This window comes from Bos mutus, chromosome 1 (genome assembly GCF_027580195.1).
Source record: "Bos mutus isolate GX-2022 chromosome 1, NWIPB_WYAK_1.1, whole genome shotgun sequence".
NCBI lineage: Eukaryota > Metazoa > Chordata > Mammalia > Artiodactyla > Bovidae > Bos > Bos mutus.
The window spans coordinates 69,490,428-69,518,062 of NC_091617.1; the positions used below are offsets into that span (position 1 = coordinate 69,490,428).

Here is a 27,635-nt window from a genome sequence, read left to right on the forward strand (position 1 = left end):
TGCTAGCCTGACCGAAGGCGGAAATAGCTCCTCTCTTCTCTACGTTCCTTTATGAAACCAAAAGTAAACACGATTAACATATCACTATTTCTCTTAGTATATGTATGTTGAGATCACAAATATAATTTTACATTCTGCTTTTTATACTTTTACATACTTTCATTAGCTTTGGAAACTCTTCCTAATAAAATGTTTTACTGGTTTCATGATGTTCCACACATGGATGTCACATACCTCTCCTCACATTTCAGGGATCAGATCATTATCTGACTTGGGACAGCCTGCCCTTCAACTCTGGTCTCAGGTAGATACCACATGCCAATCCAGACAACTGGCATGTTGTAGATGGGATATGCTAATAAGTTGAAGCTGTTTCTTTTTACCACTAAAAAGAGCACTGAATGTAGAAGATATACCAATATATATTTCTTGCATTGAATCTCATTTTACAGTTGCACGGTACTCACTATTTACTATTGATTTCACTTATTTTTAGTGATTAGTTTTATATTGGTATATGGTATAACACTTCTTTAAAAAATAGCATTTACTTATAACTTTACTGTTTTAACCTGAGTGTCACTTTTAATTGTGATTTGGCATGCTTAAGACTAAGTTGGCATTTAGGGAAACTGTTTTTCTTGGGTATCCTTATTTGAGTTGCTTAAGTAATTCCTGTTCCCTTTTCAAAGAATGTAGTCAAAATCCTCTGAAAAGAAAATAGATAGAACTTTATTCTGCAATTGGCTTTGCTGTTTGTTGATAAAAATAATTCAAGTAGAGATGGATTATACTGTCCCTTGCCACTTGGGCCTAGTTCTTCCTTGACATATGGTGAGATGCTTAGAAAGACCTGCTTTTAATTTATGGTGATTAAAGAAGAGCACTTTGTGGGACTTTCCTGGTGATCCAGTGGTTAAGAATCCCCCTTGCAATGCAGGAGACTCAGGGAACTAAGATCCCTCATGCCTTGGGGCCTGCACACTAAGCCCTGCACACTGCAACTGAGACCCGATGCAGCCAAATAAATAAATTTTTAAAAAAAATAATAAGAAGAAGAGCACTCAGTATACTTGCAGAAGTGGCTCTACAAAGGACTGCTTTGAGCCTAATCTAGTCCTTGCCTGTGCCCAGATGAGGTTACATGTGAATGCAGGATACCATTCAAATAATTATTACCAAACAGGTTTAGCTTAGGAAAGACTGACCTCAGTTGCTAACAATCTGGGTCAACGATGAGGAGGAATATTTTACTTCCTATGGTGATCTATTGACATCTAAGATTCAAATATGAATGGATTAATCTAGCCACTATGTATGGGCTTCAGTTGAATTTAGTATTTTAACTCTCTGAAAATGAAAACAATATTATTAGGGAAAAGGATCCTAAAAAAGGCAAAGACACTGAAGAGACTGATTATATAAATAAAAAAATTTTTTAAAGTTTACTTTTACCTCTACATGCTGCTGCTGCTGTTGCTGCTGCTGCTGCTGCTAAGTCGCTTCAGTCTTGTCCGACTGTGTGCAACCCCATAGATGGCAGCCCAACAGGCTCCCCCGTCCCTGGGATTCTCCAGGCAAGAGTACTGGAGTGGGTTGCCATTTCCTTGAGCATGTACCAAATATAGATGATTTGGTACATCTTAGAGTAAGAGCCACATTCTTTAGCTTTGGTATCTCAGTGACAATTCATGTTGGGGAAGAAAAGTTCTTTAGTTCATCCAGAAGTTGTTAATAAATCTGAATGCTCAAGGTTTCTAGAGTTTCAGTGCTCTTTGTAAAATTTTGGGATCAAAGCCCTAGGATTTAGGGTACTTAGTGTCTACATGCAGGATTTATGATGATGTTCTTTGATGTTTAAACTAGTAAGATCAATATAGAATGAATCAGAACACAGATATGCAGAGTCACTTGAGGAACCAGACTGGCTCTCAGGCCTGCACAACTTGATTGTAACCTATTGGAATTGTGTCAGAACAGGCCAGATTAACCCTGAGGAAGCATAGGAGATGGAGAGTCACGGAAGCAAAAGTTGGCAGTCAGTTGGCCCCTGTGATGGCAGTTTCTTACAGTACAACAGTAAATGGCCTTTTAATGACCACTTCAGTCCTGTGTGCATCTTGGTTACCTTGAAATATCTTTCAGGACTGGTTTAGAAATAGAACAGGGAAATGACCAACAGGTACATGAGAAAGTGCTCCACAAGACCAGTCATGAGGGAAATGCAAATCAAAACCAGAGTGTCATCTCACACCTGTTAGAAGGGCTAGCATTTAAAAGGCAAGAGACAACAAGTGTTGGTGAGGATGTGGAGAAAAAGGGACCCTAGGGCATTGTTGGTGGGATTGTAGTCTGGGGCAACCACTTTGAAAAACAGTATGGAGATCCTTCAGGATATTAAAGATAGAATTGGCATATGATCCAGCAGTTCTCCTTCTGAGTATATGTATCCCAAGGAAACAAAATCACTATTTCTTAAAGAATCTGCACCCCCATTTTCATTGCAGTATTATTTAAAATAGCCAAGACATGGAAGCAACCTAAGTGTCCACTGGTAGATGAATTGATAAAGAAAATGCCATACACACAGACACACACATGGGAATATTATTCAGCCATAAAGAAGAAAATCTAGCCATTTTTAACAGCATGAGTGGTAGGCATTAAGCTAAATGAAATAAATCAGACAGAGAATGGCAAATAAGTATTATCTCACTTATATGTGAAATCCCCCAAACCCCAAATGCATAGAAACAGAGAACAGATTGATTGCCAGAGGCAAGGGATGAGGGGGTGGGGGAAATGGGTGAAATGGCCCAAAGGTACAAAGTTATAAGTCAGTTTTAGGGGCATAATGTACAGCATGGTGACCATAGTTAACAGTTCTGTATTGTGGTAATATATTTGAAAGTTGCTAAAAGAGTAGATCTTAAATGTTCTCATCACAAGGAACAAAGTTATAACGGTGTGAGGCGATAGATGTTCACTGAACTTATTGTGGTAATCATTTCACAGTATATACATAAATCATTATGTTGTATGCCTTAAACTAATATAATGTTATATGTCAGTTACATCTTAGTAAAACTCGGTGGGGGGAGAAATAGAACAGGGGAGCCTGGTGACTCGAATGTTTAATGACATAAGGGTAAAAAAACCCTGGTGTCTCCCCATTTGAATAAATTCTTGATCTCAAGGGCTCTAGAGTAGATCACAGTGGCAGCCATCTGGCTTTTCCTTTTTAGATAATACTCCTGTACCAGACCTAGCTTCATTCATTTTATTTGTCTGCCATTACTCTATTCATCCGCTTTTCAAGAATGGCTTAGAAAGTGTACAAAATGTAGGAGAGGTTAGTTTTGAGCACTGATGGAGTTAGAAAGGATTTCAATTCAGAACCCTCCTACCCTTGTAGCTATTTAAATGTTGCTAAACGGGTAATGGTAAAAGTCCCTTGAAGAAATTATAACCATCCCCAGGACTGTCCTTGAAAAGGAAAGAGCAGCATTCTAAAAAGATATGAAAAAGCTAGGCAAAGTGTACAGCATAGCAGTCGGGGGCCCAAGAGGAGGAGTTTGATACCGCATCTCCTCATGTTTTCCTTATCCATTTGATTCTGTGCATCCAATTCTTTTTATTCAATTGCAGCTGGTTTTGAATTTTTATTGGGTAGGAAGCTGTATTGAGAAAATGCTGGGAATTTGGGAGGAACCTTGAATATCATCTAGGGCAGCAATTTTTAGACTTTTCCACTGAAGTACTTCAGATGATCCAGGAGAATAAGCCAATAGTTGATTGACTTGGGGACGTGTCCTAAGTGGCTTAGTGCAAGCTTAGGACATTTTTGCCTCAATTTTAGCTTAAAAAATCATGGGAGAAAATCATGGGCAATTTTTATTCTTATCTATAATATTTGTGTACAGATATATATACTTAGTACTGGAAATACAGTTAATAAAAAGTTGTTTTTTGACTTTTTTGTTCAGGCAAAGGTTTCTGGTTTTCAGCAAATGTCCTTCATCTCTTTATATAGTGCTCACATAATGTCATTGCCCAGAAATGGATCTTTACCAACTGAGCCACTGGGGAAGCCCAGAAATGGATCTTAATGGCTCACAAGCCAAGAAACACAGGGTTATGGGCTACTTGTATGAGGATAAAATGATAGTAGATGAAGATCACCTTACAAAGAACAATATGCTATGTAAATATGAGGGCTTTTTTTTTTTTAATTTTAAAAACTTAGTGTTCTTTGCAGCTTCAGTCCTCTCAGAATTGGGTCTTCAGTTCAGTTCAGTTCAGTCACTCAGTCGTGTCCGACTCTTTGCGACCCCATGAATCACAGCACACCAGGCCTCCCTGTCCATCACCAACTCCTGGAGTTCACTCAGACTCACGTCCATCGAGTCAGTGATGCCATCCAGCCATCTCATCCTCTGTCATCCCCTTCTCCTCCTGGCCCCAATCCCTCCCAGCATCAGAGTCTTTTCCAATGAGTCAACTCTTCGCATGAGGTGGCCAAAGTACTAGAGTTTCAGCTTCAGCATCATTCCTTCCAAAGAAACCCCAGGGCTGATCTCCTTCAGAATGGACTGGTTGGATCTCCTTGCAGCCCAAGGGACTCTCAAGAGTCTTCTCCAACACCACAGTTCAAAAGCATCAATTCTTCGGCGCTCAGCTTTCTTCACAGTCCAACTCTCACATCCATACATGACCACTGGAAAAACCATAGCCTTGACTAGATGGATCTTTGTTGGCAAAGTAATGTCTCTGCTTTTGAATATGCTATCTAGGTTGGTCATAACTTTTCTTCCAAGGAGTAAGCGTCTTTTAATTTCATGGCTGCAATCACCATCTACAGTGATTTTGGAGCCCCAAAAAATAAAGTCTGTCACTGTTTCCCCATCTATTTCCCATGAAGTGATGGGACCAGATGCCATGATCTTCGTTTTCTGAATGTTGAGCCTTAAGCCAACTTTTTCACTCTCCTCTTTCACTTTCATCAAGAGGCTTTTTAGTTCCTCTTCACTTTCTGCCAAGTAAAAAATTAATAGGGAGAGAATGTTAGGATGTGGGACAGGAGGCTTCTTGTCTTAGACTTTCTTTGACATGGTATGATCAAGTACAACAAAGAAACTAACCATTGGTATAATTGGTGGCCTTGCAGGAGGGAGCATTGGCAGCTGCTGGGTAATTTGAAGACTACTGTGGAGGGTTTAGTGTCAGCCAACAGCCCCAATGTCTGGTCCAAGTATGGTGGCCTGGAGCGGCTGTGCAGAGACATGCAGAGCATCCTCCATCATGGGCTCATCCATGACCAGGTATGTATACTGTTTGCCAGATTGGCCAGATCACTTGTTGGAAAGAAACATTTGCATTAAGTCCTTGGCAGAGAGAAGATGAAGGCAACTGCGTGTGTGAGCCCTTGGGATCAGGACTGTAATATGATGATAATGAGGAGGAGAAGGACAATGTCGTGATGAATCATTAAGGTTTTCCTCTTTAGAGTATCCTAGGATATATCTGAGAAATATTTACAGGATATTGTCCTTTTTAGACTATCCTCTGAACATCATTTTGTAGATAACTGGTTGATGCTTATGAATGATAGTTTTTAGTTATAGCTTACTTTTTTTCTGTATAAACTTTGTTGATGTTGAACTTCTTTTCCTTATATCCTCAAACACTAGCTTTGAGTATTAAAAATGAGTTAAATCTCAGTGGTTTCTGCTTCAATTCTCAGTAGCAGTTACTCCATTTGCAGTGTTTTAAATAAGGTTTGGTTCTGGGTAGAACGGTCAAGTGGGTCATTGGATCTGATCCTCTACTTTTTAAAAATCAAACCTCATATATATATGTGCATAATTTGTGTTCCCAAACACTCAAATACTTCCCTAGTCAGGGCCTAGTCTTCTTTCCTGAAACCTTTTTCTGAGCCCAGCTTGTCTTTCTTTTTTAATCAGAGTTTATTCTCAACTAGCAGTCACAATGGGAAAAAATGAATTGGTATTAAGATATTCATAGTTGATAGGATTTAATGTGCTACCTTCCCTTCCAAAATAGTGTGTATTACCTCTAAACAAACTCTTTAAACCAGTTTTCTTGTTTTTTCAGAATTCACTGGAAAAGTTGGCTTATGTTAGATTCTCTTTATTCAGAGTAAGTTCTGAAAGTGAGGCCCTCTTTCTAAAGAATTTTGAAGATCTGAGGACAATTTTTATCCTTTAAAGAACTGAATTCTTCTCAGTGGTCATCATTATTAAACTCTCACTCAAGGAGTTTGGATGCAACATTGTATAGTAGATTGACAGACATCTTCAGAGTCAGACAGAACCTGGATTGAAATTGCTCAGGTCCTTGGGGAAAAAAATGACAGTAGTAATAATTATGGATCTCTGAGTCAGACTGCTCTTCTTTTAATCTCAGTTTCACCACTGTGTGGTAGTGAGTAAGTTACATGACTGTTAGTACTTCTGTTTCCTCATTTGTAAAATGAGGCGGTTACACTGGTATGTATCTCATAGGATTGTTGTGAGAATTAAATGAGATAATACCTGAAAAAGCTTTAGAAAGTGTAATAAGTTGTCTGTCAGTCTTAACTATTAGGTGATGTTATCTTTTTTGAGCTTTTTCTTATCTGTCGAAATAATGATAATATTATTTATGTCATAATGTTTGATAGAAAGATTAAATGAAACAGCATACAAATTGGCCTAACACAGTTCATGGTACATAGGAAGTAATTGATAAATATTCCTTTCATTTTTTTTTTAAGTTTCAAGTTACATGTTGTCCTGTGAAAAAAAATATGAACATCGGAATCTATAGAACAAATAATTTAACCCACCACAATCTTGCTTCTGCCCTTACCATTGTTGTTCTTGCTACTGGAGTTTAAGTAAGTTCGTGTTACCAAATCCAGTGCACATCTTCCCTCTGAACACTGTCTTGTGTTCTTCACTGTTGAACATCATCAGACCTTGACTCATGTTGCATTATCTTCCAGTCTCATAGAGACCTCTTCTACCCCTATGACCAGTCTTTCTTAGTTTCTTTCCCTGGAATTTCTTCCTCTCAGATTTTCAGTTCAGTTCAGTTGCTCAGTCGTGTCCAACTTTTTGCGACCCCATGGACTGCAGCATGCCAGGCTTCCCTGTCCATCATCAACTCCCAGAGCTTAGTCAGACTCATGTCCATCGAGTCAGTGATGCCATCCAACCATCTCATTCTCTGTCCCCTTCTCCTCCTGCCTTCAGTCTTTCCCAGCATCAGGGTCTTTTTCAGTGAGTCAGTTCTTTGCATCAGGTGGCCTAAGTACTGGAGTTTCAGCTTCAGCCTCAGTCCTACCAGTGAATATTCAGGACTGATTTCCTTTAGGGTTGACTGGTTGGATCTCCTTGCAGTCCAAGAGACTCAAGAGTCTTCTCCAACACCACAGTTCAAAAGCATCAATTCTTTGGCACTCAGCTTTATTTTTAGTCTAACTTTCACATCCATACATGACTACTGGGAAAACCATAGCTTTGACTAGATGGACCTTTGTTGGCAAAGTAATGTCTCTGCTTTTTAATATGCTGTCTAGGTTTGTCACAGCTTTCCTTCCAAGGAGCAAGCATCTTTTAATTTCATGGCTGCAGTCACCATCTTGAGTAATTTTGGAGCCCTCCAAAATAAAAGTCTGTCACTGTTTCCGTTGTTTTCCCATCTATTTGCCGTGAACTGATGGGACTGGATGCCATAATCTTAGTTTTCTGAATGTTGAGTCTTAAGCCAACTTTTTCACTCTCCTCTTTCACTTTCATCAAGAGGCTCTTTAGTTCTTTGCTTTCTGCCATAAGGGTAGTGTTATCTGCATATCTGAGGTTATTGATATTTCTCCCAGCAATCCTGATTCCAGCTTTGCTTCATCCACCCTGGCATTTCGCATGATATACTCTGCATAGAAGTTAAATAATCAGGGTGACAGTATACAGCCTTGACGTACTCCTTTCCCTATCTGGAACCAGTCTGTTGTTCCATGTCCAGTTCTAACTGTTGCTTCTTGACAACAACAGTCTCATTCACTTGCATTGTTTTAACCATCACCTGTACACTAACAATCCCCAGCTCAGACCTCTATGCTGAATTTTAGATCCGTAAGACTACCTATCTGCATACAGATTTCTCAGGAGGTAGGTCAGGTGGTCTGATATTCCCATCTCTTTAAGAATTTTCACAGTTTATTGTGATCCACACAGTCAAAGGCTTTGGTGTAGTTAATAAAGTGGAAGTAGATGTTTTTCTGGAACTCTCTTGCTTTTTTGATGATCCAGTGGGTGTTGGCAATTTGATCTCTGGTTCCTCTGCCTTTTCTAAATCCAGCTTGAACATCTGGAAGTTCACAGTTCATGTGCTGTTGAAGCCTGGCTTGGAGAATTTTGAGCATTACTTTAGTTTTTAATAGAGTCCAGTCCTATGTCCTTATCTCCTCTTACTTTGTACATTTTCCTGAAACAGTCTCATTCACTTGCATTGTTTTAACCATCACGTGTTCACTAACAATCCCCAGCTCAAACCTCTGTGCTGAATTTTAGATCTGCAAAACTACCTATCTGCTATACATTATCATCTGGCTGGCTGTCCTACAGGCCAAACACAGCATGACCCCAAACAAACTTATCTTCTCTCATAAGATTGCCCTTCCTCCTGATGTTTAAAATACTAGTCTGTGGCATTGCCAGCTCCTCAGTCTCCCAAAGCCAGAGTTGGGAACTGTACCAAAAGGTTTTATAAAAACCCAATACAGATTTCCCAGACTGAGGACCTACCAGATTAGAGGCTCCATCATTTAGTGGTTCACATACTTGCATCTTGATAGTAAAAAAGTTCTTTTCTTGGCTCTGTTACTAATTTTACATCATCATCTGGAGTAATCATTTTACTGTAATCACAAGACAGTTTTACCATCTGTGCCAGAAAGAGAAAATGTGTCATGATGAAATAGTGAAGTGAAATTCCTGAGTGAAAGATGCTTGGTAAATGCAACACAATATTATTGTTATGAATAAGTAATAAGATCTGTGAAGGCACTTAGTCACCAGAATGAACACTATTAACGTATATGGTCACCTACAAAATAGCAGTAGTGTTAGTCGGTGGAAGCAGAGCAGACCAGACAAATCTATCATCCACATACAAATTAGCAACTACAGGCTCAAGTGAGAAGAATTAAATACAAAAGATCCATACTACCTTCACTGCTGCTCTGTTATGCCTTGTAAAGATCTAAAAATTAAAGTCTGTGTCAAGGACTTGTTTTTTCCCTCTCATTTCCTCTCTAAAGATTAAGGCTTTCAAAGGCTTCTAGCTGCTGTGTCATCAGGAAGCTATTCTGGGTGTTGTGCCCTTGGAGGGGGAAGGGATACAATGATTCATGCTGGGCATATCTCTTTTGTGCTTTTCTAGGGATGTGTTATGGAATGTGAACTATGTTTTTTTTTAATCACTCAGGGCCTTAGGAAGCTATAACATCATAACCCTGTTCTTAAAGGAATCTCATTTTCCTTGACATCCTGCATCTGGACTACCTTTTAGTCTTTCCACAAGGCATGGTGTATTTGATAACCCCTTTTCTGCCGCTTGGAAATGTGGAGATGCTTAACCCCCGAGTTTCTGAGCTGACTATAAGTACAGAGATCCCCCCTTTTCCACCACTAAGAAGAAACCTGTAGTTGACATATAGATGTTCCAATTTAAAAATAACAATAATAACAAAAAAGACCTCTTGTGTATGTGTATGTATGTATTTGGCTGTACTCTGCGGCATGTGGAATCTTAGTTCTCTGACCAGGGATCAAACATGTGCCCCCTCTTTGGGATCATGGAGTCTTAACCATTGAACCACCAGGGAAGTCCCTGTTTATTTCTTTTCTGAATATGTAAATAACATATGTTTTTATTTGCTGAAAATTTAAAAATTATCGAAGCATTTAGAAGAAAGTAGGTTATTACCCTGTAGATAAGGGCAGCCCTGATTATAAATCTGACTGCGTTTGTGCAGAACAGAGGAGTAAGCCTGTCCCTTTCTGTCCTAAATCCTCATGCTCACTTTTCTTCCTTATCAGTTAATGTCCTTTGTGTCATTTTCTCCCCTCTCCCCAGAATAGGGTACTTTCATCTTCATTAAAAACCTGTAGCAGATATCCTTTCTCCTCAGTTCTTTTCATTTTTTTCTTTCCTCCTCAATTATTTTCTTAACAGTGTCTGTGAATTTGTCTGCTGCTTCTTGGTCAGCAGAAGCCGCTTCTCCAAACCTCTTTCTAAACATTTTAAACCATCCTTCGTTGGCATTAAATTCTCCAGCTTTAGATCCTCCACCTTTTTTGCTTTCAGTTGTCACATAATGACTTTGCTTTTTCATGAATCATATTAGAGTCTTTAGGGATGTCTTCCCTATAGCAATCCTGTACCCACATAAAAGCTGAGTTTTCAATATGTGATTAAAGTTATTTCTCAAATAGTACAAGATTTTTGTGCCTGCTGGAGTAGCTACAGCAACAGCTTCACAAATTTCCTTTTTTTTTTTTTACCATAGTCCTTATACTGGATTCATTTATCTTGAAATGGTGGACCTAACTGCACCTGCAGGCCTCAATCTATGGTGTAGATTCCACTTTTTCTTATAATGCCGTGACTTTTCTCTGCTTCTTGGAAGCACTCCCAACATTGCTAGCGGCACTTCGTCTGGGTCCCAGAGTGTTATTCAGAATTTTTGCTATTACATTAAACACAATGGAAAATACATGAGAACTGGGAGAGGTCACTTTTTACCACAATATGTATTTTACTGAAGAGCCGAACATTTCATACAGAGATGATTAGTGTCACATGGCATTTTGAGTGGACACTTGCAACATTTGAGCTCAAACAATAACAGGAGGTGGCTACAAAATTATTATAGTAGTACATAATTACATAAAATTAACTGTGCAATTATGATTTGATGTTCTTCTATATATTTGTTTACATTTCTTGTGACTGCAAATGGCACCGTCTATGGCCCCTAAGTGTTTGTGTGTAAGTTTTCATAAACTTTAACTTTTCATAATAGGTGTGTATACATTTTATGGTAGTAAATGATAAAATAGGCTAGCATCTACATATATTTTATGCATTCATGAGATATCTAACTTTCCTAATTTTTTTTCAATATTTCCAAGCTATGCAGTTTATCTATGGGTTATTTTCAAATTGTTACAAACCTTCAAAATTTTTTTCCAATATATTTATTGAAAAAATTCCACGTAGAAGAGCACCCACACAGTTCAAACCTATGTTTTTCAAGGGTCAGCTGTATAACCTTCTATATCATATGCATATATTACCTCCTTTAAAGAACAATTAGAATAGTTTTTAACAGCTGATCTTTAAAAGGGTGACTATCTGTATGTGTTCCTTTGATTGCTGTTGAGAACCTTTATTGTGGCAAGGAAAAGTTAGGCTTTTCTTTTTCCTCTCTTGGAATATGGATATGAGAACTAGATGTGGTTCACAATGGTAATGATTTGTTTACCTTATGTGTTCCTGAAACAGGTGTGTTGCCGCCAGACTGATTACTGGCAGTTTGTGAAAGACATTCGGTGGCTCAGTCCCCACTCAGCCCTTCATGTGGAGAAGGTAAGTAAAGGCAACCACAAGGCTTCATTGTTTGATGTTCTGTATGCAGAGTCTCCTAGGCTAGAGGTTTGGCATATGGCAAGGAGAGGAAATTATCCCTGTCAGATTGATTTGGAGAGGAGGATGCTTTAAAAAAAAAAATAAGCCTTACACACTCCTTGCTCTACGCCACTTTCCCTCCTCTAGGGAAGGGGTATAAAGTTTTGTTATTTTCAAAAGATTTGCATATATGGGACCAGAATGAAGCTTTTCAGAATCCAGAGCAAATGGCAAGAAGTTTTCTGAATGGTTCGGGGTAAGTAGGACTGATATGTGGTAACTGCTTAAGAAGAAGAGGATACACCAAATACAAAAAAATGTGAGGTTCCTGGAGGCCAGTGTCAAATGGAACCTAATACATCCCCAACAACTTTAGCTTCCGTTATAGCCCTTTACTCTCTTGTTCTCTCAGCTCAGTATAGTAGCTCTGATTCCCAGCCAGGGACAGAGCTAGAGCTCCAGGAGGTTAGGTAACTTGGCCAGAGTTACAAAACTAGTCCACAGCAATCACTGTCAAATATATATGTTTATTTATTTAACCCTTGGTTGTGGAAATTTTCAAGCATAGTCAAAATTAGATTAGTGAAATGAACCCAAAATATCCATCACCCGTCTCCAATACTTACTGATTCATGGCCAGTCTTGTTTTTTTTTTTCATGGCCAGTCTTGTTTCATGTATATTACACTTACTGCCAGGTTCATTGCTGAGGCGATGTCTGGAAAAGTAACTTATTTTTAAATGATTAGGGAACCAAATAACAGGGTGGTCACTCTGGCCACTTTTCTGAGAAAAGACCAGAGCACAGTGATTTTCTTACATGGATTTTTTTTTTTTTGGTCCTTATCACTTTATTTTCCGCACCAAACCCCCCTCTCTAACTTTCTTTTCTAAAATGTGTTGCTATAATCATTTCCTCTTAGAAGCTACCTGAAAGTGCCATCCATACTTTTTTTTTTTTTGCACTGACTGTGGGCTATGAAACCTTGCTTTTAGAAATAGCCAATAGAAGTATGTTTCAAACAGAGAATGCTGTGGTGAGAGCCAGTAAGAGGTGCTCAGGTGGTTTCTCTTTGGTAAAGAATCTTTGGGGGCATTTTTCCTGGATTTCTTACCCCAGGTTTTTCTTGCCTTCTTTTCTGGTTGTTGTTGTTCAGTCACTAAGTCGTGTCTGACTCTTTGTGACCCTGTGGACTACAGCACACAGGCTTCCCTGGCTTTCACCATCTCCTGGAGCTTGCTCAAACTCATGTCCATTGAGTCAGTGATGCCGTCCAACCATCTCATCCTCTGTTGTCCCCTTCTCCTCCTGCCTTCAATCTTTTCCAGCATCAGGGTCTTTTCCAATGAGTCAGTTCTTTGCATCAGGTGGCCAAAGTATTGGAGTTTCAGTTTCAGCATCAGTCCTTTAAAAGAGTATTCAGGACTGATTTCTTTTAGGATTGACTGTTTGGATCTCCTTGCAGTCCAAGAGACTCTCAAGAGTCTTCTCCAACACCACAGTTCAAAAGCATCAAATCTTTGGCGCCCAGCTTTCTTTATAGTCTAGCTTACATCCATACATGACTACTGGAAAAACCATAGCTTTGACTAGATGGACCTTTGTTGGCAAAGTAATGTCTCTGCTTTTTAATATGATGTCTAGGTTGGTCATAACTTTTCTTCCAAGGAGCAAGCATCTTTTAATTTCATGGCTGCAGTCACCATCTACAGTGATTTTGGAGCCCAAGAAAATAAGTCTGTTACTGTTTCCATTTTTTCCCCCATCTATTTGCCATGAAGTGATGGGACCGAATGCCACGATATTCGTTTTTTGAATGTTGAGTTTTAAGTCAGCTTTCTTCCTCTCCTCTTTCACCTTCATCAAGAGGCTCTTTAGTTCTTCTTCGCTTTCTGCCATAAGGGTGGTGTCTGCATATCTAAGGTTATTGATATTTTTCCCAGCAATCTTGATTCCAGCTTGTACTTCATCCAGCCTGGCATCATTCTGCATATAAGTTAAATAAGCAGGGTGACAGTGTGCAGCCTTGATGTCTTCCTTTCCTAATTTGGAACCAGTCCATTGTTCCGTGTCTAGTTCTAACTGTTGTTTGTTGACCTGGATACCTGAAATAGAAGACTCTATGAGAGAACCCTGGGGGTCAAGTTCATTTTTCCTCTGAATATCCCGGAATAGATGCCTCTTTGGAGTTAGAACATAAAGAGACAGATGTAGCAGCTTTGTCCTCTCCTGGAGCTGCATATTATGTCTTAACTGCTTAGTCCCTTTCCAGTGGTCCACACCAGCAGCAGGGCCATTAATCTCTTCCCTCCTTCTCCTTCCTCTACAACATCTAGATGCTAGCTGGAGGGTAAATACCTCTGATTAACTCCTCTGACCTTGCTCAGTTTAGTTTTCATGCCATTAGGCCTCAACTTTGCTGGATTGATCAGGATGTATATTTTGACTCATGCTTCTTTGCTCTCAGTTTATCAGCTTGCACGAGAATGGCCAGAGCAGCACGGATGGTGTGAGTGAGCGTGCCGTGGCTGAGCTGTGGCTGCAGCACAGCCTGCAGTGCCACTGCCTCTCAGCCCAGCTCCGACCTCTGCTGGGGGACAGGCAGTACATCAGAAAATTCTACACAGGTAGGTAGAGGTTACCTCTCCAGGATTGCTGCATGGACTTCCTCATTCTCCTTCACTTTACTATTCTTTATAGACCCACTCTTACCCTGGGGTCTCATACTTTTACTTGATATCACAGAGATTCTAATCAGAAATATGTATCTAGTCTTCTCTCTAACATCTTATGTAAAATACAGTCACGCTCTATGTTAAGGTATTTCCCTACTCTTATACACACAGATCAATAAGAATAACTACTATGGCGGGTAGGAAGGGAGAATGAGGACTTAGAGTGTCTTAATGTGGACAGAGTTTCAATTTAGGAAAGTGATAGGGGAGAGAGATGATGGTGAGAGTTGCACAACAATGTGAATGTATTTAGTGCCCCTGGCCTGGATAGTTAAATATGGTTAAATAGTAAGTTTTATATTATGTGGCTTTTACCACAATAAAAAGCATTAATAAAAGAATTTATACTATTTACTGAGAGTTTTCTATGTTCTAGTCAGTGTTATCTATTTTTTTATACATACGCACTTAACAGTAACCCTGAGAGTTGGGTATTAATACCCCTGTTTTCTAATCAGAGAAGCAGAGCTCAAAGGAGGTCAGGTGATTGGCCAGAATCACCCAAAGCCAGAGATCATATCTGGGTCTTTCTGATTTTGTAGCCTCTTGTCATGGCCTCTTTGCTATACTGCACATGACTTAGCCTCTCCTGTACTTTATTTGTCCCTGGTTTCCCTCTACCCACAGTGATATGATTCTCCTTATCTTTGCCTTTTCCCTCTCTCCTTCCCTGACCTTCTCCCAGGGCCACATAGGGAGGCTGAAGTTCTCCCTAAGGGGCTCTGTCACTGCAGTAGTTTTCTCTCCCCAGATACTGCTTTCCTGCTAAGCGATGCCCATGTCACGGCCATGCTCCAGTGCCTGGAAGCAGTGGAACAGAACAACCCTCGCCTGCTGGCTCAGATCGATGCTTCTATGGTAAAGGGGGCAAGGAATTATCAGTGTCTGTCTTCTGGCCTCCTAGACCTCACCATAATATAACCCTGTGTAGCAAACTACTTCACTCGGGCAATTATGAGCTGCAAGGCTCTCATTAAAAACAAACAGAAAACTTAGAAAAGAAGAGGAGGTACCATTAAGTATATGTTGCAGTGAAAAGCCTATTTGTAAGTAAGCTTAGGTCTGTTTGAGGAGGGAGTTGTCTGTTTTTTTTTTTTTTTTTCATCCTTAAAAAATCTTTAGTTTGAGTAAGCACCTCCTGAAGGGCAGGCTTGAGAAAACGGCAGAGGGATGATGGTGAATCAAGCTGACTGTAGCTAGAGCATCAGATGTAGTGCAGCCTAATGTAACGTAGAATCATTTTCTCCAAGGAAATTTTGTTATTTTGTGTTGCTTATTTTTCACTCTCCAGGTCACTCGTCCCATCACTAATATCAGTGCCTCGGCTAGAATGGAGTCACAAGCCCTCTTTCTCTTGTGGAGGGATCCCCTATCTCTCCTGGTTTTAAAATTTTGATTCTTGCTTGCCACCTATTGAATATTCTCTACATGCCAGTCATGGTGCTATGCACAATACATGTGTCATCTCATTTAATCCTCACAACTCTGTAAAGTAGACATTAATCTCATTTTATAAAGGAGGCCACTGAGGGACAGAGTAGGTAAATCATTTGCCCAAAGTTTGGACCAAATAATTTGTGATAGGGCCTGGCTTTGAGCCCCAGTGTGTCTGACTTCTGACTTCTCGTTCATAGACTTAAGCCCTTTACTATATTGCCTTCATGATAAAGCACTTCTGGTCTGATCACCTAGGATTCCAGCTGCAGAAGCCGTGATGTTTGCCAAGACTTTGAGATTTCAAAGTTGTGTGCTGTGGTAGAGGGTACCTGTGCTGTCTCTACAGGTCCTGGCTGCAGTTCAAACCTGCTGCCAAAGGCCAGTTTCTGCCAGTGTTTCTGTAATACTGTGCTTTTCCTCTGAGGGCCACTATCCTTGATTCTGACACTTTTTTTTTTTTCCATAGTTTGCCAGAAAGCATGAGAGCCCACTCCTGGTGACAAAGAGCCAGAGCCTGACAGCTCTGCCTGGTTCCGCATATACTCCTTCAACCAACAGTGGTCAGCATTCCTACTTTGGGTCCTTCTCCAGTCTCCACCAAATCCCCCACCACAGCTTAGGTATGAGGGCAGTGAGGGATTGTGAAGACATGTATCTCCAGCCTTGGAAAACAGAGGACATAGTGGTTGCTCACCCACTGGCTATAATAGAACCTCTGGTCAGTGCAGTTTGTCACACTTCATGTCTCAGTATGGAAGTCTTAAAGAGGATATAGCAACTAGCCTAAGATAATACAGTAGAATCATTAAAGTAACAGAGAAAAGAGATGTTTTTAGTTTCCCCTGGGTTTCTAATCCACATCACCAAGAAGGCATTTCAATAATAATAGCTAACATTTCTTCAGTTCCTGCCACATGTCAGGCTCTGTTGCCAGCAGTTTGTGTATATTATCTCATTTAATCCTCAAAACAGTCCTATGAGGTAGGTATTATTATTATTGCTCATTTTATAGATGGGGAATGCATACTGGTAGGCAAAGAAGCCACTGTCTCAAGAGCTCATGCTTTTGGCTTAGCTGCTTCTCAGTGAATTTTTACTTACTTTGAATGACTTAACCTTTTTTGAGGTGACATCATATGTCCTGGGCACCCCAATTTAGGGAGTTCAGTCCTTAGCTATGGAGAAGCCCTTCATACATACCAGCTCAAAAGCTCCCAGCTCACCTTTCCCTTCTCTTTCTTTTCATATCCTAGAAAGAAGATCTACTTCCTTTTCACTCTCTGGCCCGCCCCGAAAACCTCAAGAAAGCAGAGGGCCTGTCTCAGCAGCAGAGGATCAAACCGTCCTAGACCCTCTCCTTCCAATCACTGCATTAGCCAAGGACTCCCCCTCGACCCCCAATGAGATGAGCTCCAGCACTCTGACCAGCCCCTTGGAAGCATCCTGGGTCAGCAGCCAGAATGACTCCCCAAGTGATGCCAGCGAGGGGCCTGAGTACCTGGCCATTGGCAACCAGGACCCCCGGGGTCGGACCGCCAGCTGTCAGAGTCACAGCAGCAATACTGAGAGCAGCAGCTCCAATTTGTTCTCCTCCAGCAGCTCTCAGAAGCCAGACTCTGCTGCTTCTTCTCTAGGGGACCAGGAGGGAGGTAGGCAGAGCCAGTTGTCCAGTGTCCTTCGCAGATCTAGCTTCTCAGAGGGGCAAACGCTCACTGTCACCGGAGGAACAAAGAAGAGCCATACTCGCTCCCATTCGGACACCAACATTGCCTCCAGAGGAGCCCCAGGTAATGAGAACCACCAACCGCATGTCAGAAAGGTGGCCTCCGGAATTTCCGGTGGAAGGGAGATTTGTTCTTAAGGGTCTTCAAATGGCAGGAAGAGAAGTTATGTTTCTGAAGATATGAAGAGTATCCTGCTTATAGTGAAAAAGAGAAGTTTGTAATATAATGTGGATATCTAAATCCAGAATCTCTCTGAGGATACTTACGTTTGTTCGTTTATACATTGCTAAATAGTAAGTGTTTTCTTGGATTCTTTCATAATTCTTTAGCATCAGAGGATAATGTGACTAATCATAGTCTAAGTTTTAAATGTGTCTCTCAGACAGAGGGGAAGTACTAATGAGCTTTAAAAATAATCCTGTTAAATTCCTTCCCTGAGAAGTTTGGTCAGAATATAATAACAATAAGAGAGAGGCAAACTGATACTAGGGTTCCCTGATTAACACTAGAGATGTAGTGAGTGTCCGGTGACAGGACCTAGTAAACAAGTAGGTGCGCTGACCGCTGCATCAGTAATTCAGGCTGAAAGGCAGTTGGATAAGGAGGCCTTGGCTCCTGGGACCACCCTCACACAAACACCAGCTGCTAGCAGAGAGCACCCCAGGCACGGCCAAGGGGGGTGTCACTGCTTTTAGTGTTTCCCTGCCATCATCTTTCCTAGGTTGTTGGTATCTGGCAGTCTTTGGTTAGGTTTCATTTGTAAGAACATCTCCATAAAAGCAAGTGGAACATGGACCTTTGTGCTGAAATCCATTTCTGGGTGGAAAAGCTTTGGATATAAAATATCAAAATAAAGCAGAAAAAATTAAGAGCATAAAAGGAAGATATTCTTTACAACTAGAGCTGCTGTTGATTTCTGTTTATAATTTCTAAAAGGTAAGAGCTAAGGCCCTCATCTGAAACTTCTGAATTGCAAACTTTTGTCTCTGTTTTCCCCTCAAGAATGTGGGTTGGCTCATTGGAACTGGTTCAGAAACCAAGAAACCTCCAATTCAAAGTCTGTCTTCCCATGAGCCTTCTTAGATGTGAAGACTGCATAGGTTAGACCCTTACTTCACATCTCCTAGAGCAGATGCGGTGTCTGCTGTACTGCAGGTTGCTGGCCTTTGAGCATGTAAAACTCCCCTCTCCCCATTCTTGAATCCATGTGGATTCCAGAAACCACAGTAACCTGCATTGGAAAAGGGAGCCAGAGAAAACCTAAGCAGGAGGGTCTGAGGGAGTATGGGTCCTGTGCATCTTCTCATACGTGCCATCACTCTGTCTGTACTAGGGTTCCCTCTCAGGAGTTACACCCCCACCTTTGCTGGATAAAAAGACACTCTTTTTCTCACTCTCTGTTCTTGTTTTCTGGACTCTCCTCTGCACCTGTCTGTCTACATACAGGAGGCCCCAGGAATATCACCATTATAGTTGAAGATCCCATTGCAGGTTTGGGAGCCAGTCCTCCTCCTCTCTGTCCACCACCCCCTGTCTCCTTTTGCTCCTCTGTGACCATCTTGCCTAGTGCAGAGCTTCCTTTTCCATTCTGGTGTCAATCAAGCCTGGCTAGTCTGGTCCTGCTGTGATGCTTGGACCTGGTCGTAAAATGATACCAATATTTTTATGTGATATGTTTTCTGCTTATGACTTCCAAATGCCTTGTTCCTTCTCTCAGCAGCTTTTGGGAGGTAGAATTCATACTTGTCAATCCCGTATTGCCTAGAGGTGAAACTGAGGCCTGCTATTTGTTAAGACATCATGATGAATCAATGGCAGAATTTTTCTTATAACTGAATATTTATTATGAATTACTTTATTTTCCTTGAATTAACACCAGAATATGTTTTCTCCTCTTTCTGTGATCTTGGATATGAGTGCACGTTTTTGCCTCGCCTGGATTCCCCTGTTTCCTTTTTCTTTTATCTGTCTTCCTTCCCCTGTAAATTCCATCTCCCCCAGCCCTACCCCTTCATTCCAGCCATTGCACAAGATTTTTCTAGTGACTTAAGTCTGTGTCTTTGGTTTTCACAGTGGTATTCAAACTGCATGTGTGTTCCATTCTGGGTACATAATGCATGGAGATACTGATGCTGGAATGTGTCTGCAAGGCAGAGTGGTGAGGGTGAACGGAAAATGATGAATGGCTGAAGACACTGGCAAAGAGGGTAAAGAGAGACAAGCCTGCAAGACTTTTGTTTAGAAGAGCATTGCCCTTAAGGAGATGAGAAACTGTGAGATGACAGATTTCAAGTCAGTATGAGGAAGTTCTGAGAATTAGAGCTAATCAGTTGAATGGGCAGCATCAGGAGGTAGTGAGGTCAGTGAGCAAAGCTGGACAGCCTTTTCATATGCAGCTTCTCGCATACATCATCCTTCCCTCTGTACTAGGGTTTTCCTGGTAAATGAACAGGGTGCTGGTATTGGAGTGTGTGTTGTGCACTGATTTTGACTAGGGACCTCAGAGGTTGTCTCTGTCATGATTTCTCACCATGACATCACGGTCACTGCTGGTGTGTAGTGAGGAGCAGAGCCCACTGCCAGGGCCACCAGGGGAACACGGAGTTATTGCTTACCATGTAGGAGCATTTTTTGTGAGAGGAGCAGTTGACAGATTGGCACCATCTGTCAGGGAAATGGGTTGGATGCTGCTCAGTCATTCATTCTCCCAGCACATCCTGCTCATTTCTCAGGCACCCACCTGCTTTTCTGCCTGCTCGTCCTTCTGTGGCGCTGGGAAATTTTGTGTTTCCCTTTGGAGAAGATCAGTTTCCATTTCCTGCAAACCATGCCTGCAGCTGTTCCTCCCCTTTCAGTTCTCAACATTCCTTGAAAACTTCTACCCAGACACTTCCTACCTTGTAACCTTCTTTTGAAACCCCTCCCTTCCTTTTCCAGGAAGGCTGAGTCCACAGCCCTGGGGCTGAGCCCCTTGGTTACAGGGCCATCATCCTTGGCTTCTCTAGCATTGTTTTGATGCTTCTTTTAAGGGTATTGCTGGGTGTTATTTTGTTGTTCTGCCAGTTCAAAAATAGGTTCAATTTGTAAGTATGACAAATTTATATTTCAGGCTCAAGAGAGGCCATATCCTAGTATTTTTTTTAGAGACTTTAACCCTTTGATATTGTTCTAAAGTCTGGTGTCAAGGGATCAGAAAAGTTGCAATGTGTTTGTGAGGACTGTTTTCTAAACTGGTTAATCAAGAGGGCAGACATTGGCTGATATTCCTGAAACACTTGGTAAGAAGATGGAAGAGGAAAGAACCGATCATGAATCCATGTTGATTTCTTTTTCGCCTGTGTTGCTGCCTTCCGGGTCTCGTTTTCTCTCTTTTCTCCTTAGAATACACTGACTTCCCACCTCCCTTCCTCCGTGTGTTCCTGCATTCTTGGATTGTGTCCTATTGGTGTGCCCCTCTCTCCTGTCCGGGAGGGCGTGGGGAATGGGAGCTGTTAGATGTTGAAACTCCAAGGTTGGGAATATATGTGTTGCTCACCTCGTATGTGTGTTTTTACTCCCTGGTGGCCACTGACACTAGAATCCTGCAGTGATAAGTCGAAGTTGAGAGGCCCCTTGTCCTACTCTGGTCAAAGCAGTGAAGTCAGCACACCCAGCTCTCTGTACATGGAGTATGGTAAGTGAGCACTAGGAAGGCCAGGCTGCAGTCGTGTCTTTGCTGTGCTCCCCCCGTGCCTGCCACGCTCTGAGCTGTATGGCTCATCTTAGCTCTGTGGAGGGCGCACACCATACAGTCTCACCCTCCCCTTCATCATTTTCAAACCCTGTGCTAGAAATCACACGGCCCCACCATTTTTTCTTGCTCCTCTCTGCTGTAGGAGTCCCACCGTCTCATGCTGTGGGTGCTACCACCGTGAATGTCTGGTGAGCCAGCTACAGTGGCTCTCTGAGTGGGTGAGAGAGACCTTGAAAAGAGGCCTTTGAGTGTCTGAGCCTAATGACCAGAAGATAAACTCCACATTGAAATTATCCATAGGAAGAAGACATTTGTTTCCTTGTCTGATTCGCAGCACAGGTTTTTTGTTTTTTTGTTTTTTTTGTGGGTAGGAGGATGTGTAAGTCATCTTTAAATTTAGGTGGTCAAAGGATGGTCTCCAGGCTCTCTCCATTTATTCTGCCATTCTCTAACCTAGGCACTTAGTGCTTTGGGATTCTGAGATTCAGAGAAACTGCTTTAGAAGGTAGACATCTTTCTAACCTATTATTGGGAAAGACTTGTGAGCATCTTTAGCAGTAAAATCATCAAATTTCTCAAAGAAGCTTGGCTGTAAAGAAGATTTGCTTTTCAGAGCCAGAGCTTTTGACATCCACATTCCATTTTCCCACAGAGGGCAGTCAGTACCTGTGTTCAGGAGAAGGCATGTTCCGAAGACCATCAGAAGGACAGTCCCTTATCAGCTACCTATCTGAGCAGGACTTCGGCAGTTGTGCAGACCTGGAAAAGGTGAGGACACTAAGGAGCCACTGAAAAGCCCATGAAGACAATGGCACCCCACTCCAGTACTCTTGCCTAGAAAATCCCATGGACGGAGGAGCCTGGTAGGCTGCAGTCCATGGGGTCGAGAAGAGTCAGACACGACTGAGGGACTTCACTTTCACTTTTCACTTACATGCATTGGAGAAGGAAATGGCAACCCATTCTAGTGTTCTTGCCTGGAAAATCCCAAGGACGGGGAAGCCTGATGGGCTGCCGTCTATGGGGTCGCACAGAGTCAGATACGACTGAAGCGACTTAGCAGCAGCAGCAGCAGGGAGATCTAGCCAGAGGGGTATGGTGTCTTTTGTCCTAAACAGGATTTGGGCGCACAGCAATAACATGCATGTAGACTACAATACAGAGAAGTCACCATAAAGATAAGCTCAACAAGTTCTATCCTTGGATAACTCTTCAGGGAGCTTATGCTCCTCACTGAGTCCAAAAATACTACTGATCTTGCCTTAAAAACTCCCTTGGGAAAGAAACATTGAATTTTAGTCACATGACCTTGACCCTGGAACCTTAGATAAAGACTGTCCCTGAAATCAGCTTCTCTATTTTGTTCTAAGGCTCAGATATGTAATAAAGAAAATGTCCCTGTAGCATTTTATGGGCTTCCCAGGTGATACTATTGGTAAAGAACCTGCCTGCCAGTTTAGGAAAAACTTGACTTCTCTGTCATATTTTTATGCGAAAAGTGGGACAGGAAGGCTGGGCATGGCCAGATACAAGAGCAAAGAGAATCTGGAACAGATTTTCTGGCCATCAGCTTTCTTTCTGGTGGCAGTGTACATTTCCTCTGGGTGTTTCGAATGGAAGCAGTGCACATCTTGGAAGTTCCTTTCCAAGAGACCAGTCACTGAGGTGTCCCCTTGTTGGCGCTCTCCTTCCCCAGGAGAATGCCCACTTCAGCATATCAGAGTCCTTGATCGCTGCCATCGAGCTGATGAAGTGCAACATGATGAGCCAGTGCCTAGAAGAGGAGGAAGGGGAGGAGGACAGTGACAGGGAGATCCAGGAACTGAAGCAAAAGATCCGCCTTCGTCGCCAGCAGATCCGCACCAAGAACCTGCTCCCTGGGTACCAGGAGATGGAGCATGGAAGTGAGTGAGGCTGTGAATGCCTGTTCCTGCCCCTTGAGGGCTTCTGGATAAGACATAGTACCTCGTGGGCTTCCTTTTCTGTCTTTATATGTTCATATGAGATGTTATACCCAAGCCAAGGGTTCCTCTGCTGTCAGAAAGATTTTCTGTGTTGTTCTGATTTTTTTTTTCTACTAGACCAGAGTCCTGGAGTTCATCTATGTTCTACCTCAGACATAGCTTCCAAAAAATAGATTTCTGATAGGAGGAGAACTGAGGCCACTGGTTGCAGATTCCCTTCCCAGAGAGCAGTACTTCCTGCTTATGTGAAACTTTTAAGGAGATGAAACAAGAAAGGGAAACGAGAGCTGGTTTCCATTTCCCCAGCATAACTGCCAGTCAAGCTTCTGTTTACTTTTCTATTGAAGTCCTACCAGTTTGCTTTTCCTGTGACCCTAGAAAGTGTCGGACACTTCTTTCTGTCCTGTTCATTACTGTTTTGTTGTTTTTTGTTTTTTTTTTTTAATGTTAACAGGCTTTCGGCTCACTTCCAGCAGCTCCCAGTTCAGTTCACGTGATTCAGCACAGTTCTCTGACTCTGGCTCTGCTGATGATGAGGTTGATGAATTTGAAATCCAAGGTATGATTTAACACTTTTCAAGGGAGCTTTCATTAACTCTTTCTTTCAGTTTGGAATCATAGACCGAGAAGCTTTCCCTAAATAGGGAGTCTTCAGTATAGTTCATTATGGAATGTTGTCAGCTGTTGTAAGGGATAACTTCTCTTGTTAAAAAAACAAAACCTATTTAACATTTAAGCAGAAAAGAACACTGAAAGGAAGTGTTCCAGTGAAGTGGGCTGGCTGTTGATGTCACCCTGGAGTTTCTTCCTCAATTGCAGCTTTCTGTCAGACTCTTGCTCTAATTTCTCCTCCTAGCAGTCCAAAGCTGGCCCACACCTACGTGAAATTAGATTCCTATTCTCTTGTGCCCCATAATACAAATGAAATTGTTTCAAAGTGTTTAAAAGGAGCTTTATTATAATCATAAGAGAAAAGGTAAAAAAGAGTCCATGGCAGGGAAAAAGCAAAATGGAGGGAAAATGTCAAGTTTTTTTTTCAAAGTAGAGCTTTATTTTCTGTCCTGGCCATGCTAATTTGCATAGCAGAATCACAGATTCTTATGAGCTTCTGCTTAGAGAAGAGGAGGGGCTCTTATCTGGAAAGGCAGTTGTGTTAAATCAGGTTGACCCATGATTAGTGGGTTAATCCATACCTGAAAATCATAAATTTCTTCATCTTCCTATCAGTGCAACCAACAAATGAACAAACAGAAAACCAAACAGTTCAGGGACATAAGCTCTCACCCTATGACTGGAACCAAGAGTAATTTTCTTATAGAGGTGAATTGTGTCTATAGATCTCCATTGTAACATGATGAATAGATCTTTTATTGCATGAGGCTCTGACTTCCTGTTTATACCAATTTTGAGAACCCATTCAACTGCAGGTGTGGTAGCTGGGTTTCTCCCCCATTCAGAAATACAGTTTTTACGTATATTTTTCCAGGTCTTTGGAAAGTCTTCCTTCTTTGTTCTCCTTAATGCCTCTGATTTCTCTTTATAACAATAATAGATAGTCCCTTAAAACTTTTTTTTTTTGGTATGTGGTTTTCCAACAATTCTCCAGTTTTCTGTACGCCAACTGAATGGCCTACATTTCAGTTCTGACACTAATTCCTGGAGTTAGCACAGAGCCCACAGATCTAGGGTTCAATCCCATGGGGCGGCTCCATCTTTAGATGCTAGCTGCCAGTGGGGTCACCAGGCTGCCTGTACTTCTCTGTGACCAACTGCAACCCCCAGGGTTCCTACAGCTGCAAACTCCTAGGGGAGTTCCTACAACTCCCCGCTCAGTTTTGATAATTAAGTAGAATGACTCGTAGAACTCGGGGAAGCACTCTATGATTATAGTTTATTATAAAGGATACAAATGAGTTGTCATGTGAAGGGGAAGTTCACAGGGCAAGGTCCCAAAGTGTCCTCAGCTCCTCAGTGTCTCAGACACTGAGACACTGTCCTCAGTGTCTCCATGGAGACAGGAACCTCTGTCTCCATGGAGTCAGGGTATGCCACTCTCCCAGTACATCGACCTGTTCACCAACCAGGAAGCTCTCCCAAACCTCATCATTATCAAAGTTCATTAAGTAAGCATGGGTGATTAAATCATTGGCCATTGGTGACTGAGTTCCTGAGGTGGGGCTAAAAATTCTAATATTATAATTACTTTTTTCTTCTGGCAACCAGCCCCTTCCTGAAGTTGTCTATGTGGCCCCAGGAGTCATCTGATTAACTTAAACTCAGATTTAATGGAAAGGGCTCATTATGAATAATAGACATTCCTATCACTTAGGAAATTTCAAAGTTTCTAAGAGCTCTATGCCAGAAACTGAACAGAGACCAATGTGTGTGTGTGTGTGTGTGTGTGTATATATATATATTTATATATATATATATAATAATAATAACAATATAATATATAATATAACAATTTATATATGTATATAAAACTTAACTGTGGATGTAGATTTCTAAAAACAGTGTCAGCTAGCATTTGGAGCAAAAGTCAAGTCCTGATTCCAGGAACATGTGGTATAGAACGGTCATTCTCATCAATTTACTTCCTGTCTGAATACTAAAAGACCCCCTTTTATAATCATTATTACACAGATGGTAGTGAAGGATCTAACCTGACTCACATGTCAAAGAATGGACTCTCAGTGTCAGTGGCCTCGCTGTTTTCAGGTAGCCTGTGTTAGAAGCGTGGGTGTGCTCATACATGCATGTATGTGAATGTTTGCACCAGCTTTTGTACATACCTGTGACTTGTCAGTGTTATGAGAACCAAAAGGTATAGAGAAGTGTCTGGGGAAAACCGAACTTAAGCCAACCAGAAATGATTCACTTCTTTTCTTTTTCTTTAATTTTTATTGGAGTATAGTTGACTTAAAAGCATTGTGTTAGTTTCTGCTGTACAGCAGAGTGAATCAGCTATACATATACAATAGCTGCTCTTTTTTAGATTGTTTTCCCATATAGGTTATTACAGAATACTGAGTTCCCTGTGCTGCACAATAGGGCCTTATTAGTTATCTATTTTATATATAGTACTGTATATATGTCAGTCTCAACCTCCCAGGTAATCCCTCTACCCCTTTCCTCCCAGTTACCATAAGTTTGTTTTCTACATCTGTGACTCTGTTTCTGTTTTATAAATAAGTTCATTTGTCCCATTTTTTCAGATACTCCTTTTCTTCTTCCTCATATGAGTCCAACAGTCCTCTTCTCTGAGATTGTCCTTGCTGATCCTTCTCTATAGAGATTCTTTTAGATTAATGGTCATTGTGGCTGATGGAGGTAATGGACAGTGTAGAAAGAAGTGGTCAGGTGAAGAAATTATAATTCAAACCTATAGCTAAGTTACTGACACACATTTAGACAGCAAAAGTCAGATAGAATGCTATAGAAGAAGCTTCGAGTCTTCAGAGTTTTGAATTTGCAGAGCCAACTTTCAGAAAGCTACCTCTTCTCCTACTTTGTTTACAATTAGGACTTACTGCTGCAAATGTTTGGTCTTAATAACTGCCTTATGATCCAAACAAGTAGACTTTCTGTAGATGGGGTTAACCGAAAACAAGTAGCAGTTGGATGTTCAAAGTGGCTTTAAAACACACAAACAACAAAATTCAGGCTTTTATTAATTTAATTAATAGTTAATTATTTTATTAATTTAAAATTTTAATTAGCAGTTTAATATTGTCAGCCACTTGCATTTGAAATAATTATATGTATAAGATTAAATTAAGATTTAGAGAAATAAAAGGAATTAGGGACCTTTTACTTCTAAACTGTTATAATTTATCCTAATATAGTCTTACTTGAGAAGTAACAATCCTAAGCCACATTTTTTTTTTTTTTTGGCCACACCTGTGGCTTGTGGCCTCTTAGTTACCTGAAAGGGATGGCACTTAAGCCCCAGCAGTGAAAATTCTGAGTCCTAACCACTGGACTGCCAGGGAATTCCCCTAACTCACTTTTAAACTGGTTTCTGGGACTTCCCTGGCGGTCAAGTGGTTAAGATTTCACATGGTTTCAATCCCTGGTTGGGGACAGTTGGGGAACTAGGACCCCACATGCCGGGTGACAAAAAGAACCAAAAATCAAACAAAAAAAGTGGTTTCTGATATGTTTACAACCAAAGTCCGTTGCATGTGCATTTACTGACTGTCAGCTACTTCTTAATTGGAGCATACTCAATCTGCTTTAGCCATCAAGCATACTTTTATTTGGTCTTCCTAGCATCCTTTCTTCCCCCATTTTGGGTGCTTTAAAGTATTTTTTATAAACCAAGAATATGAACTATTTTTCAACT

General features: G+C 41.1%; 1 protein-coding gene across 6 annotated transcripts in view; it reads left to right on the forward strand.

The window, feature by feature from the left end:
• RUBCN (rubicon autophagy regulator) overlaps positions 1-27,635 on the forward strand; it is a 62,034-nt gene that overhangs the window by 20,376 nt on the left and 14,023 nt on the right. For 2 of the 6 annotated variants that reach the window (XM_070370707.1, XM_070370682.1), the window contains exons 2-12: positions 5,168-5,321; positions 11,572-11,655; positions 14,162-14,321; positions 15,181-15,287; positions 16,333-16,486; positions 17,120-17,653; positions 21,168-21,263; positions 21,976-22,091; positions 23,020-23,227; positions 23,742-23,846; positions 25,934-26,008. In XM_070370707.1, coding sequence (XP_070226808.1) covers positions 5,283-5,321; positions 11,572-11,655; positions 14,162-14,321; positions 15,181-15,287; positions 16,333-16,486; positions 17,120-17,653; positions 21,168-21,263; positions 21,976-22,091; positions 23,020-23,227; positions 23,742-23,846; positions 25,934-26,008 — 1,678 coding nt within the window. In that variant the 5' untranslated portion in view covers positions 5,168-5,282. The remainder of the gene's footprint in view (positions 1-5,167; positions 5,322-11,571; positions 11,656-14,161; positions 14,322-15,180; positions 15,288-16,332; positions 16,487-17,119; positions 17,654-21,167; positions 21,264-21,975; positions 22,092-23,019; positions 23,228-23,741; positions 23,847-25,933; positions 26,009-27,635) is intronic. The other 4 variants (XM_070370686.1, XM_070370699.1, XM_005911134.2 and 1 more) reach the window with 4 other exon arrangements.